Raw genomic sequence first — 16382 nt, forward strand, 5'->3', positions numbered from 1 at the left:
CAGAGCATTAAAGACACAGTGTGAAAAGGGAAGCTGCAGCACTAATAGACCATATGAGAAAAATAACTAAGCCAACAATCCATCAGTAGTACACAGGTAAAAACTGGGGACCAGTTTTGACACCAGCAACACCGATAATAGACATCTGTGTTGAATAGAGTCTATAATGGCGGCTGTTTTTCCTTTATTGTTGGTTTATCATAAGTTGCCTATAATCATTGTTATACTTGCCATCCCTCCTGATTAGCCTCTCTCAGTTTTCCTCCCGGGGTCACAATTCTTCAGAGTGTCCTTCCAATTTCAGACAACATTTCCCTCTTTTCCCTTTTAGTAATCACAACCTGTTTCAGGCACTGCATAGTGTCTGCATAGTGTCTTGTCTGCTATACTGTTGCACCTTGTGCAACAGTATAGCAATCAGAGAAGAAAAGAAGGAAAATTGAAACAAATTTCAGACGCCCTGGAGAGGAGAATTCATATTTCTTATTAAGTCGTAAAGGAAAGGGGCTGTAAAATCTGTCACGTTGATTTTTCTGCAACACAGAATTTCAGAGTCAAAAAAATTAACGAATAAAAAGTGTTAAGTTTACCATGTGCAAATTTACACTAAAGGCCGAATGCCGTCGCATTTTATTTTGTTATTTTCTTTCTATAAATACATTCACCAGAATGCAGGAAACAGTCCTTGATTCTTGAATTTTTCAGGCATAGTACCCTCCAGAACCCCAGGTTTTGTTTGTTTTCAATTTATTTCCTGACTTTTTTCACAGTTTGGTTGATTGTGAGTCTATAAAATGGGAAAAAAAACAATGAATAAATGAATACATTTAAACATTGACACTTAAGGACTTGTTATTTCCTGTCATAAAAGACGTAAAAAAAGCAGGCAAATATTTACATTTAAAAAGCTGAAACCAGCATTAAAATGGCTAAAACAATCAATCGATAATCAAAATAGTTTTTCAATTTATTTTTTATTTTAATATCTAATTTATTTTATTTTGATCTTCTTATCGATTAATCAAATACCAGTTGCAGCTGCAACTGTCTCTATAGCATTTAATAATTTACTCTGATGGCCTATGTTTTTGTTTGAAGAAAAATATGAAGGTAAAAGGCAGAAATTCTTTAGAACTGCTATACTTAAATGTAGAGAAAACGTTGAATTTACCCTAAAAGATCAAATCCAAACTCAATATTTTAAAAATTCATACCAAATTTAGCTGTTTTAATCAAAACATCTTGCTGTCTTCTGATCTGCAAATCCTTAAATCAATGCTAAAGGTACTACATTACTTTCTAAGTCAGAAGCAGCCCAACAGAGCTTAAATCTCCTTCATGGTATTCATGCTTCTGTTTAACATGCTGAGTGAAGATTTACTTCAGTCAGCACTTCCAGTAGTAAACCAACACAGACGCACTATGTCATAGTAACTCTGCATGCTTTGAGGACGCTCTGCAAAAGCAGAGAATCACCTGTCCATCTGCTGCTTTTAGTAAATATTCAAATACCACTGCAGCCGGACAGCGCCGACATTCACTTCAACAGACGTGCCTGTCGTAAAAGTGCCAAATAGTCAGATAAAGGCGTATGATGGCATTTGTCTGACAGCAGAGACGACTCAGCCGCTGCTGACCTGCAACACCTGTCTGAGAAAATATGACAACTCCTTTCCTCAGTCTCAGCAACATCCATCTGCCTAATGCAGTCAGGGCTTCCTTCACAAGGCCGAGCTGGCTGCGGAGACATTAGCAGATGGGGATGACATCACAGAGTTTGTATTCATCACCGTGCAGCGCATACGTTTTGGCTCGTGAAGCAGCTACTCTGTGCCTGGGTGGAAGTTTGTGAGCTGGCAGTGCTGCAGCAGAGTGATGGAGGGCTGGCTGAGACAACTTTAACTGTCAGTGAGCAGCAGCCACTGAGACGGCACCGCCAGAGGCGTGAACACACACAGAGAAACACATGTAGTCACAGGCATGTGGGCAAGTATGTCGCACTGAAGCATGCAGCGATACGAGCTTACACACAGAGAAAAGTGGAAGTGAATTGCCTGTTCATAGTTTTTTATTAGAGGTTGGGGGTGAAAGGGTGGCACCGCTGTCCTGCAAGCAACACACAACTCCCACAAAATCATGACAGCTGGTCGTCTTTGATCCACCTGAAAACCTCGCTCTGGTTTTGGCTCTCTGAAGAGTTTCACTACTGAACTCTCAGTGCAGTTTTAATGAGTGCTGCAGTTATGATGGAGCAGGTCAGCATATTTTCACTGGAGTGTGTTTGAGAGCAGGAAAGAGAGAGTTACAATGACAGACTGATTGATAGAGGATGACTGATCTTCAGTGATTTCTCTTTAATCACCTTAAGTCATTAGTTCATCTGTCTTCATTAACAGCTTGTTAGGCCTTCTGGAGCAGAGCAGGTGGACGTTTACAGCGCTGCTTGAGGAATATAAGGCTCTACTGATGGAAACACTTTAAACGTGCAAGCTTTTTCAGGTTACTAACTCTTCATTAGGAGTCATTCATGTAAAAGTGAGTCCCTGTGCTCATATTTTCCATCGAGTTGTCAAATTTCACACATGAATACGACTGCTGCTGCCCCCAGTGAATATCTGCAGGAGCTGATGAGCAAGCGATGTTTTCCAGAGCGCTCTGGGTGGATTTTTACATTTCTTTCTTTTTTTTTCTTTTACACATTGCTTGTTGACTTTTTGTTGACACAGTGGTTTGTGTTAAGTCTGTGTTTTCTTCCTTTGCAGGCAGCGTGGGGCCAACATGTTTTCAACAGCTTCAGGCTGCGAATGTGGTCAGTTCCTGAACACAAATCTGAAAAGTCTCTTAGACTTGCCTACGGTGTCTCAAAGGTGTTACAAACAAAAAAAACAGAACCCACCTTATAATGAAGAGCACATATTTCTACAGTTTTATTTGCTAGAGAGGAAAGATACATGTTGATATTTTTTTAACCTGAGCTTTTGTTGGCTGTAGCACCGTGCTGAGCACAACCTGCTGAGAGATATTCAACTGTGTGTATCATCTAATCAGTCTTTAGACCTGAACCTGTATTTCACCTGCTTGTTTCTGCTGCTTTGCCATAATGATTCCAATTTCCGCAACACTTTTCTGTTGACAATTGATGTCTATAACAGCAAACTAGAGCTGCAACTAACTTTTTATTTCAGAATCTATTTGATTATCGTCTGTGAAAAGTGACGTCTTCAGATTGCTCCTTTTGTCCAACTAAAAGTCCAAAACCCAAAGTCTCTTCACTCACTGTCAAATATGACATCATTTGACTTAAAGTAATCGACTAATCGTTGCTGCTTTACAGGAGATATCATGTAGGCAAAATCCTTGGAGCAATTGTGATGAAATTCCAAGCCTGACAAGATGCCATCAGTATGTGGGATGATTATAAAAACCAAAGTGGAGTCGTTCTGACATTCTTCATTTGCCGCTGCTTACAAAGCTTTGAGATGTGAACCACTTCTAGCCCACAGAAAAAAACACTTGACAAAAACTTGAAGATTAAATTGAAATGCACCAAACAAATCAAAAGCTAGCTCACTAAAAATGTCAAACTGAAGAGCTTACTTCAGCTTGTTTCACTAGCAGAGTATGTGAACAAACAACAAAAAAAGAAGTATTTAACCCCTGAAAGATCGTCTTTTTGTTAAGTGGAATTGTTTGAAATGACTCAAAATGTAGAAAACCTACAACAAACTGCAACACTCCTGTTTAAGAACCTTAATCTTGGCCTTGGCTTGTCCATTTCAAAATCTGAAAATAATCTTGATTCATATTGTGTAATTGCGGGGTTGTAAAGGACACTTCGTCCAGTCCATTTGGCTGCAGACTCCAACAGATTTCACTGATTTACTTCACAATTACCGACAATCTATTGCAATATTGACATGAAATTGTAGAACTTATTATAAATTGGTGTAAAAGAAGGAACTTTTGCGTTGTTAAATGTATACACTACTTCCACCGACAAAGTCTCCCTTCAAGCATAAGCCAAACCTTTCAATCTACACATTTCACTTATGTTTGCAGATCCGCCTTCCAGCATCTGATCCTGATGTGAATGTGTAAGTGGGGCTGTGAGTGTGAGCTGCTCACAGACATGTCATGTGAGATGTTCTGGTTGTCATACCTGCAGCAGCAGACTGTGGTTAACCTGAGAGAAGACGGGTGGGTTGTCGTTGACATCGGTGACAGTGATGGTGATGAGCACCGCCGAGGAGAGAGGAGGATCCCCTTCATCTGCTGCCTGCACCGTCAGAGAGTAATGAGGGATCTGGAGGGGAGACAGATGAAATTCAGCTTTTTGTTTCTTTTTATCTGGATTCTGTTCAACAAATGAATCATCCTCTTTTTCTTGTGTTTGAGTCTTTTCCACACACTGACCTCCTCTCTGTCCAGCGCAGTGCGGACAGTGATTTCTCCACTACGAGGGTGAATAGAGAACTGCTGCAGAGGGTCTCCGCTCACGATAGAGTAGCGCAGCAGATTGTTGATGGGACCGTCGTCATCAGTGGCTGTTACCTGGAGGTAAACAAAGGGAGTAAGTCACAAGTCAGACATGAGATCCACACATTAGACAAACAGCATTCAGTGGATGTAATCCGACAGAGCAAACACAATGCCAACGACTGTAAAGTAAGGTCAGACGTCATGGCACCTCAGACGGCAGCAGGGCCGACTTCTTCATACAAAAGACTGAATGTAGATCTGTTAGTATCTTTAAGTTAGTTAAAAAGAAAACTGCTGCAACCACATTTCCGGAACCCATTATTCCTCTATTTTTTGTTGGCTGTGGTTCATAGTTCAGGCTTGTTCTAGTCTTGTAATTAGCTTGAAAAAAGATGTTAGCTTGTTGTGATGAAGGACCTTGTGACAAATGTCTACAATCTACAACATAATTTTACTGTTAATTTACAGTCTTTACGAGCTGTTTGTTGTTACTTTTAACCAATAATTCTAGCTTGTGTTATCATGATCTTTAGCTTGATCTTACAGCTTTAGTTTAACATCGGCCTGAACAGAAATGTACATCTAATCAAACTCGTGATTTTACTGTTAGTCCTGATTTGTCTTGAAAATAGATTCCCATAGTTTTAAGAGTTGTGTTTTTCTACCATCTGTCTTGTTTCGAGGAATTGACACAAATTATTCATAAAAACGCAAATAAAGAATTCATGAAACAACTGAAGTAGGATTTAGCACCATAATCCGTGATGGCAGATTGTTTAATTTGTTTTGAGAAAACACATTTGGGCTCAGTAAAAGATGATGATGACTCATTAGGAACGTAGATGTCTTGCAGTAAAAGTCATGAGCTTATCCTTTTCTTTGATTTCCTCTTTATTGTCACGGCTTAAGCTCACTGTAACAATAAATCCTGTTATTTTCCTCACTGACAGACGACACTCTCCCTCCATCATGTGAAAGAATTCACAAGATTTTTATAACCACGACATGTTGCAGTTAAATGATGAAAACTGAGAGCAGCGGTGGGAACAAGCGGCGAGAGAAGAAAAATGTCAAATATGAAACCATATGATTACAGACTCATCATCCAGCCGTGGTCCGACCATCAGCGAGCCACTGAGCTGTGTTATTGCTGTGTTATCTCTGCTGCTGGCCTGACAGATGATGGCTGACATGTCGGATAACTGTGTAAGTCTGTGTGTGTGTGTGTGTGTGTGTGTGTGTGCGTGCGTTTAATCTGTTTTTGTCCATGTGTACATCATCGTCAGGCAGCCATGATCATCTCATACTGCCGTGTTGTTATTGTGTGTGTGGATCTATAAATATAAGTTATTTTTCACGAGTCGAATTCTGTGTGTAATTCTCCCCTGAGAATTACACACACCTGAATCATCAGTGAGCTGCCAGGTGTCAGACGCTGTTCTACCACTTGCACGTCAGTTTGCGTTGGAGAGTGTGTGTGTATATGTATGTATGAAATGAGATAATCTGAGTGCGTTGGCGTGCATGACAAACAAATATTTGTACGTTACACCTCTGATATGTGTGCTCTGATGCATGTATATAGCATGTGTGTGTGTCTGTGTGTTTCTGTGTGTGTTTTCTGCTCTGAAGTCACATATAACAGTGAAATGTCCTTCAGTTAAACTGAACCTTGGAAATATATTTAATTTATAGTCCAGTTCAATTCAGTGATTCAATTAAAGATTACTGATGTTTTTGTGTCTATGATGTATGAATGTGCCCCATATTCTGTGTGTAGGTAACCTTCACTATTTCATCTTATGGTCATTTATGTAACACAACCTTCACTATTTCTTTTTCTAGGGCCTGTTCTAGCTCTGATTTTAGCTTGAACACCATGTGTTATTTAGCTTCTTCTTTAACCTGATAGCAACATTACTTAATTCAGGCCTGGATCTAGAGTTATATAAACATTTGTGCATTTCTTTGCTAGTTTTGCTTGATTTTAACTGATATTATCAAAGTCTTCTGTTTGCTGATGGTTTAGATATTAACCAGATTTAGAGGCTTGTTGTATTAAAGACATCATGCTGAATGCAGAGTTGTAAATTAAGGCACCAAAATGATCAATGCATTATCACAGGAATGCCACCTTTACCGTTTTGTTTTAGCCTTAAGTTACTGTGATTTATCTGTTTGTCAGCAGTTTCCCCACTACAACATTGCTAGTTTAGCCTTGATTTCGACTATACAACTAAATTAGTGTAACTGCACATGGTGTCTATCTGGACTTCAAGCTTAACACGACACTGAAACATCAAACTATGGTAGAACTACGTGTTAGCTTAGCCTTCACTTAACCTGACCACAATGTTAGCTCATTATAAGCTTCAAAGACAATATTTGTTTGTTCGAACCAGACTTGACGTGACACATGCGACTACATAAGCTTGTTTTAGTCTTGATTTTAACTTGATGACAACATGAGCTTGTGTTACTAACTTGATGGTAATGATCCGAAATGTTAGCTTGTTATAGCTGAAGTTTAACGTTGAATACAAGCATGTTTCCGTCTTGGATTCAAGACCACAACGATATTGTTGCCTCAGCTTCACCCTGCCAGTTTGATTTATTTGCTCCAGACAAACACATTAGCATGCTTTAGCCTCGATTTTAACTTGATGACAACAATGGTTTGTCTAATAGTTTTTAACTTGCTGCTTATTAAAACCATTTTCTTTAACTTGACATAATAAAAAATGTTTTATCCTATGTTCATTGTAAAAGTTGAGCTTGTAAATCAACTTGTTGGCTACTTGAATACAGTTCCACTCAAAAAAAATTTAAAAGCCTGTATTTAATGTATATAAATATATATCTGCATCCATTTCTGCATATATCTTTCAATATGATCATCCTCGTGTGCCTTAGCTCTCACCTTCATCACGAGGCCTCCAGGAGTCAGATCCTCTGGTATCTCTGCACTGTAGTCACTACGTCCGAACACTGGCGTGTTGTCGTTCACATCTGTCACGTTGATGATAACTGTGGTGATGTCATTGAGGGACGACTTGCCTCGACTTCCCTCTACAGAGAGGTAGAACTCCCGAGAAACTTCAAAGTCCAGCGGTGCAATGAGGGTTAGAAGGCCTGTGAAAACCAAAGAGCAAGGACTGAATTATTCTCATTGAAAAGTTTGAGATGATGCAGTACAGATTTGTCTTATGTTTGTACAAAAAAAGGATCAATTCTGCACAAAAATCAAGATTGAGAATCAGAGAACGCTTCACTCAAAGGACGGAACTTCAGATCTTTTCAACCCCTCTTTGGTTTACTTTGGTATAAAACATCACAGAGGGGGTCGCTGAACACTTGAGTGCTGTGTTCTGATGTAATTTTAGAGGATTTGTTGGGGGTGATGAAATCCCTGACTTTTAATAGTTACCTCAGATATTCTACACAAGTACAAAGTTCAATGACTGCAAGTAGCTGACTCCAAATTCATAAAACGTGTCCAGAATCTTGAGTTTAAATTCTAGTCAAGATATGAAACTACCACATATACTCCCCCTAAGTGTATGGAAATACAGATAAAATGATGCATAGCACATGTAGAGTCATAGTGAGTTCATATAAACATTTTGTGTTTGAGTATTTAAGGCTGGAATGTTCATTTACAAAGAGGAAAAAAACTGGATGGATGAAAAAGGGATAAAATCAAAATCATGATCTGTGTGGTAAGTTTGGCCTGAAGGTTGCGCTGACACAAGTGTGGGAAGTCTAACACATCTCTGTCAGCAGCCCTTCCTCGGACTGTAGCTTGTACTCAGGCTGATCAGAATGTGAACATGACTCAAATGGAGCATGTTAACATGGTGATGTAGGAAAGGAGGAAAAAAAGAATCTGGTTTCGCTTTGTAACCCCAAATCAAATCCAACAATACTCCACTAGGATAATCTAAGGGGCTGGACGTTGTCCTATTCCACTTTAACATGCTGACATGCAACATGTTCAAGCTCATAACTGAAACGCTACTGATTGACATGGCGGTGTAACAAGTATACTAAAACTCCTGGATGTTGCTACATCGTTGTGAGGGCACAATATTAAAATGGATCATGTGTTGTGTTTGCATTATCCTCTATGTACAGCGGAGTCTGATGGGAAATTATCATTATTTTCAACAAATATGATGCTAGATAATTATGGCCTGTTTGTATCGTAACAGCTGAGGACCAAAAGAACGGCTCATCTGCATAAAAAGCCATTTCTTCACAGTCTGTACAGAAGAAATCAGAACCGCGTCATTGACTCACAATTCTTATTCAGATTTTATTCCATGCATTTCCCTCCTCAACACCACAGATTTTCAACTGCACATCTGAACTGTCATCATCTCATCTCTATGTAAACTACTGGGATGCTGCTCCGCTTCAGCTCACATCACACTGGAGAGCAGAATGTATATTATTTAGTGACAGACATAATATACCTTTAAAATGGATGTTCTTGTGGTAGTGTGAAGCAGAGTGCTTTGGATGATAAAATCCACCATAAGTCAAACACACTCTGTGTGTGTGTGTGGTGTCATGTGACATATGTAGTGAACTCCCACTTCTGTCAGCTCACTGAAGCTGTGAGTTTAACCTTTCAGGAACAATTAATCTCTCCACAGATGGCTGCTGTCTTCATGTGTTATCTGTCATCCACATGTGAAGTTTAACCTCAATTTATGGCAGCGATAAAAGAGGCGTCAGAGCCCCTAGCAGATATACGGTGCCGTGTCCACTTTTCTGTCTGTTACTAAGTCACTCCTTTCGGTTTGGTTTGAAGTCGTCATTTATCTGACCTGCTGTAAACCTGCTCAGCTTTAACAGATAGACCTTTTCACCTCCTGCTCTCTCCTCCTCTGGTCATTTCATCAACAGAACACTGTTGAACTGGATGTTCGGTGTGAGGTTTCTACTGGATATGAATGACTTGCCTCCAAGCTGGAGGACTGACACATGTTGTCAGTGTTACTGGTGAAAGAGAAGATACTTAAGGTAAGACTGAAGCAGTTTGTCAGTAAGTAGAGCTGAAAAGATTAGCTGATCAACCAATCCAGAAATTGTAGCTTAAATAATCAGCTGTCTAAGTTTGATGATTGATCAATTGATCACGTTCATTTTCAAGCAAAGATGCTAAATGTTAGAGCGACTCAATTTCAAATGTTTTGATTAAAAGTGTTTGGATGGTTGGTGGGACAAAACAAGGAATTTAAAGACATTACCTTTAGCTTGAGGGAAATTTGATTGCTAGCTTGTACTATTTTTAAGATCAAATGAAAAATTACTTTAATCTGAAACGAAAACGAAACGAAACGAAACGAAACAACATTTTTCAAACGCTGCCAGAATTCTCCGAAATGCTCCGAAACATAGGTGTAAGCATATCACCAAAGTAACCACTAGCTATCCTTGGCTGTAGTGCCAATTAGCTCATGGCTCTGTTAGCCGTGGAGCCGGTGGCCCTAGAAATGGCCTGGACTCGATCTCGGATCACAGGTGAATTACCACAGGCGATGGGGCTCAGCCTGAGAGTGAACACAAAACTGAACACAGCCTCCGAGACTAAGCGAGGATAGACTGAAGACAAGCGATACTATACGGAGGTGATTTGCAGCATCTCTGACCAGGACTATGACTTGAGTGGGTGAAAATGGCATGTGGAGCTGGAATATTTTCACATCTTACTCTGCGAATAGAGGATTTAGAAAAGACAAACTAAGACTGTTTAAGTGAGATTTACAATGAGTCAACAAGGTAACTAAGCTCATCATAGTTTGGTAATGAGTATAGTTTGGTTCTGCTTAGTGAGGCGCAACATCAGAAGAAACTTGAATCAAGATGGTTCCCCGCTGTATTTTTTGTATTCTATTCTGGCCAAACCTCACAAATCACTCCAAAATTGCCACAAAATTTAGCGAAATGGTGAATAAAAAAGAAGTTCTCCCTCTCTAAGCAGCTCCCCCTGGTGCTTAAAACAAGTCTGGTTTTAGACAATTCATGGTTATATACTGCACCTGTCCTCACCTCTTAAAATAAAAACCTGCCTCACATCTAAGAGAGGTGTGATTTGGATGGAGTTTCACTGTCAACAAACCAAATCTAAACATGTCCTTTCTGTTCTGATGAGCCTCTGTCAGTTCTCATGGAAGTGGTTGTTTGGAGGCAAGAGACTGTAAATTTGTGTTATTTACAGTGAACATATCTGTTGAGCTCATGATACTACACGAGGCCTGAGTGTTTCTTTAACGGCCGCGCGTCCTCTCCAGCAGAGTGTGTCTGACACCCACAGCCTATTTTCTTGGGCTGCCAGCCAGTCTGCTGAGCCGCACTTCATTAAGATAAAAACAAAATGGGATCCAACGAAAACAAACATGGAACATTCCCCTCCAACTGAACACCTCCAGGTTTCAACAAGAAAGTTATTTGTACCTTGTGCGGGGATCTCACTTTATTGATTTTTCTGAGATCAAGGAGATTTGTACAAGCAGCCTCATTCAGGATGAACCCGGCTCTTTGATTTATTTAGGTTTTTCGCACCTTTCTCTGCAGGGAGATGGTTGGCCGAGCTCCAGATTTTTTTCATTTTTTTTTTATCAATGCCTCACATCTCATTCACGCTCTTCTGTACCCACTAACCCAACCAGCACATCCACACTCTATACTGTTCATCACAGAGAAGCTCTGCTCCTCATTTAAACAAACTCAGGCAGAAACCACGATCGAGCGGAGGCTCAGGGGAGTTTAGATGTTGGCTGATAAGAACTGAAAAGCTGGTTTCTACATTTATAATCAGATATGAGTCAAATCTGAGTCATTTTCATGAGAATCTGATTCAACACATACTGTTATTATCTCTCTGGGTGTTTAAGACCAGTGTGAGAAATTCTGCAAGTCAAAACAGAGGACCACTTCATGGCACTATTAGACTTTTGCATTGATGGCATCATTTACAGTTGAATTTCACATGCTTTATCTGATTCGGTCCGTCTTGGAGTTCCTGGATTACACAGCTCGGTGCACCTCTGAGATCACGTGTGGAGTGTAATTTAATTCTGCTGCTTTGATGAATACCGAGAGAATGACAGCTAATTATTTTGTAACCTCAGCTGACAATATCCCAGAGGAAAGCCCTGTTAGTGTTTATTTCCACAGAATTACACAAGTGTAATGTTTAAAAATAACCACCAGCCCATTGCTTATCTAAGTAAGTATGGGTAAGTTGTTCAGAAATGGTCAGGAATGGTTGTTCACAAATTCACAGTTTCCTTCTCATGAGTGCTCAGAGCATGGTCTGTATGGAGGAGGTCAGAATTAGTCTAAAAGACTTAAGAGATTACATTTAAAAGGTTATCATTTTGTGACACTATGAAGAACAAGCATCGCATAACTAAACTTAAAAAGGAAAAGGAAATTGGTAACAAGTTTAAAACTGATAATTATTAAAAAATGTCAGTAAATGGAAAAACGCAAATTTTACATGCAGATTTAGAGCTTCAATTATAAAGATGAAATTTAGAATGGGAATAGAATAAGGGAAAAATCCAATACCAACTGAAGCTTTTGAACCTGAGCATGAGGTTAGGCAAGCAAACATTCATTTTATTTCCATTAAATATGCATTTGAAAACAGACAAATCTTTGCCTCTTTGACAGACATTTGTTGAATAAAAGTCTTGGTGCTGATCAGCCTTTAATTCTTTCTACCTCCTGCCAATAACTGAAGCCCAGAGGGCTCCTTTTGTTCTATAAAAACAAAACATTTTTGTACTATTGCTGTTAATATTTCTCACAGTCCTGCAGATGTCACACAATGTAATCTCAGTGCAGAACCCACAGAGGCAGACATTCCTCTTTGTATGGGTCATGTTTGTGCAGGTAATTATGCTAATGTCTGAGATTTATTGTGGCACTGACTTATTGCTGTAAAAACCCTGCACGCTGTGTCTTTAATACAAACGGTGATATGTTTTATGTACAGCAGCTTGTACATGGCTGCTCGCTCCCCCGCTGCCACCTTTCCATCAATAAGGGCTCGTATCTGTGTTTTGTGTTTTGCTCAAAGCAGTCGGAGCTCGTTCTGCTCAGCGTGATGGGACTTCGCAGACTGAAGAAACAGGGTGAAGGTCATCCGTCATTGTCAAACTAAATGACTCTGTTTCCCACATGTCTCAATGTGTACAGACACACACACTTACACAGTCACACAAGAGCAGGTCTTAGAAAGTCAAACTGAAGATTTAATACCACCTTTCCATACTACATAACCATCATTAATGAACGGCAAATCTTTGGTTAATTAAACTTTACTTAATAGTTCTGTCACTGTTAACAAACAACGAAAAGCAGCAGTTTGTAACAGTTTAATTCAAGTCAGTTAAAGTTTCAGCTGATGTTCGTAAACCTTTACAACTGTCAAGTAAAGTTTTATGAACTATACATTTATCATTCAGTATTGGTGCTTAACAGAAACTGTAAACACCAACTCATCACTTTCCAAAAATGTCCTTGCTCTTAAGGTGTAAAACCTAAACCAATCCTCATTAAGAAAACAGTCATTTTAATGAACAGATCTACGAGTTTAAAGGTCCAGACACCAGAATGCCGCACAGAGACCGTTTTGTCTTTCACCATGATGAACTCAGGTAAACAATGTGTTGCAACAATCTTTCAGGAACTTGTTTATACATGCTTTTTGCAGCGCCTTTCCAGTTAATGCAAACGTTGAGCAAGGTTCAGCTTGTTTTGCCAGAGCCGTCTGCGTTTGTGTCACTGACTATAACGACAGAGTCATTTAAGTGAACTAGGAGGCTGAGTTTTTCTATCATAGTGTTCCTTTTTGTCTGAAGCGGTGTTGTAATGTAACTAATTACATTTACTCAAATGCTGAACTTCAGTCCCTTCATGGTTTAACTCAGCAAAAGCTAATGAAGGTAAAACGACAAACACTGTTTAACTGTCAAACCATCAAACTATCAAACTCCAGAGTAGCTTATTTCCTTCTTTGCCATAAAAAACATTAAATTTTATGAGTCACAATCCGACTGGATGACAGGCATCAAGAACAACAATATAAATGATTCATAAATAGCCAATCTTCTCGTTGATGCCCTCGTTTGCTTATGTTGGTCATAAAGAGGCATCAATATCAGAGACAGTCATAACCAGGTAAAAACTTCTTGTAGCCCGTTTATGTATTTCACACTTCGACTCCACTACATTTTGGAGGCATACACCGTTCGTTTCACTCACTACATCTATCTGCTAACTTCAGCTACTAGTTACACTGCAGATTACATACTGCATCAGAGCTAAAACAGCGCATTTGCGATCAGCAGTCGGATTAAAACCTAAATAATAATTAAATGTGACAAATTTCTATATCTCATTCCAAATTTGAATTATGATTTATTTACAATTATGTTTAAGATATCACGCCGGTGTGTCAAATGGGTGTTTTTGTAGTTTATTCTCACTTCCAACACTTTTAACCACAGAGATATCACTTCCCTGTGATTCACCGAAACATTACTCCATCACACCGAGTAAACCGCCGTCCATCTGGCACCTGCAGTAAGATGACAAACTGTGGTATACCAAGTGATAGAAAAAAAACAGAAAACACCCTCTGATCTGTGGCCAGTGTGAGATTCACTATTTACAACTGCGTGCTCAGTGAGGCTTACCGATGACGCAGACCATCCATAATTCATTTGAATAATTTGAATCATTCTCTGGACATCAAAAACAAAACTCATAAATTATCAACAGTGATATCAACAAGACCCTGACTCATTCTGTTTCTGAATACATTGACTCACAAAAACAAGTCAAACGTTAGTTCGACTACGCACTGAACAGATTTATTCCACTTTTAGATTAATCCACTTGCTCTCAACCAGCAGCCAGTACTTTTGCTCATGTTAATGATTTCCCAGAATGACTATGAACAAACCCCAGAGGAGGGATGTGTGCTTTTCTGTGCAGCGATACAGATGGTATGGTAACGTTACCAAAGGGAGTTCTCCAGGACAACTAAAACAATTCTTTAACAATACTGCTCTCCATTAACATCCATTTTAAAAACATAGGAATGAATGCAAGTTCAACAGTATTTTTTAAACAACCCTGGTAACAACTCATTACCAGCAGCTTCACTCCCAGACACTTATCCTGTGCGCACAAAGACGATCAGCTGACTGGCACAGGAGGAAACCAAATGTCCGGTTTATTTTCTTTGTCAGATATCCTTTATTGATTTGCTGAGGAAGAGGATTTACTCGGGGCAGATTTGAGAAAACGAACTTTGAAAGAAACTGAATTTCTGTCACTGAATTTCTGTCTTTTGTTGTTTAATCCGTGAAGGCTGGTATTTTTGGCTGAACTCTAAGCTTTATTTTTGGTGAAGATTATCTGAACTTGTCTAAATCTGCAAAAGCCACCAGAATAAAGAATAAAAACTGTAAAAAAAAAAAAAAGAAAAAAAAGAAACCCTATATTTTTATGAAGATTGTTGTCATGGTGTAAAACCAATGATTTTCACTGATTGTCAGCGCTGAAATAAATGTCACCTTGAATTGTGACACACCCAGTCATCATAAACATTTACCTGTTTACCAGGTAAAAATTACACAGCAGAACTGAGATCGATCACTTTAGGAATGAGGTGGGCCGTGATTCAGTTTCTAAGGTAACAGTGTGTGTGTGTGTGTTTGTGTGTGTGTGTGTGTCTGTGTGTGTGTGCACACAGCTGAACAGAGGAATTATTGATCAATGTGAGCTACACACAGCGAGAGATGACACAGCAGGAGACCAAATTCTAATTTATTCTTCTCGTTCAGTATAAATTTCTGTGCACCAATAATCTTAACTACCTTGCCAAGTGCAATGTATTCTTATCACTGCCTGTTTTACTTGTCCAGCACAGTGATTCTTCTGCTGCAAGATACAAACTGAGATTCTGATCAACACCCAGTTTTTCAAACTTTTAAACCCTCTGCTCTGCCCAAATGATAAAAGCTAATGCAGTGGACAGTGATCAATGAGAGCAGTTCTTCTGACCAGCTGCCCTTTAATGATTTATTGGCAGAAAGCCGTGAGACGGTCCCGCACAGTCTGAAAGGGCAGACTGCAGTTCTCTCCCAACTCTGCAACTTTTTCAGTCCAGCAGGGGGACAAGCTCGTCAAAACTCAGGGAACTCTCACTTCAACTTTAAGCAACGATAATAAGACATCTTTTATTTTTCAAAACAGAAGGAGGATGACGGGTTAATTTGCGTCAGAAACTGCTCAAGCACGAGACAGAAACCGCCATACTGAATTTTAATGAAGAACATTGACGAAAGAGAACATCTGGTCTTCTGGTACTCCTGCAGGTTAGAGTACTCTTCTTTCTCTGGGGTGTTAAAGGTGTTGCACAAAATATTACAATCATTATTAATTTAAAGACATGGCTAATTGCTGTAAACCCCTAAGACGAATGCCGGGTAGACTGGCAGCTTCTTTCCTCTTTGGAAGGAGATTAAATAACAGTGTCAAATCTTCAGCTGTGTTTGCTGTTGAAGAGAAGTCTTCTTGTGTGGTGCCGCAAAGCAATCAATCTTAATTTTTGTTAGGGAATAAAGAAGAACTGGTTCTAAATTGTCCCATCAATCTGAATCGTATAACTCAGAGTTTATCAATGCTGGCATGTTTTTTCTGACGGCTGTGCATTGAAAAACAATTACTTAAAATGATGATTGAGTCATGGCAGAGAGGAAAAAGCGATCCAAAGCGCTGCTTCAGTTCATGGAGAAAGATGACAGCAGTGCTTGTCATAATGATGTAAAATGGAAATCGCACTGGAAACGGAAACATTGTGCTGAAACATGGCT

General features: G+C 39.4%; 1 protein-coding gene across 1 annotated transcript in view; it reads right to left on the reverse strand.

Annotated features, from left to right (window-relative positions):
* The window catches only part of fat2 (FAT atypical cadherin 2), a 115882-nt gene that overhangs the window by 34883 nt on the left and 64617 nt on the right, over nucleotides 1-16382 (reverse strand). Inside the window, exons 17-19 of the mRNA XM_030395786.1 lie at nucleotides 7400-7611; nucleotides 4414-4551; nucleotides 4160-4303 (exon numbers count right to left, since the gene is read on the reverse strand). Of these exons, the coding sequence (XP_030251646.1) occupies nucleotides 4160-4303; nucleotides 4414-4551; nucleotides 7400-7611 (494 nt within the window). The remainder of the gene's footprint in view (nucleotides 1-4159; nucleotides 4304-4413; nucleotides 4552-7399; nucleotides 7612-16382) is intronic.

Source organism: Sparus aurata, chromosome 18 (genome assembly GCF_900880675.1).
Source record: "Sparus aurata chromosome 18, fSpaAur1.1, whole genome shotgun sequence".
Taxonomy (NCBI): domain Eukaryota; kingdom Metazoa; phylum Chordata; class Actinopteri; order Spariformes; family Sparidae; genus Sparus; species Sparus aurata.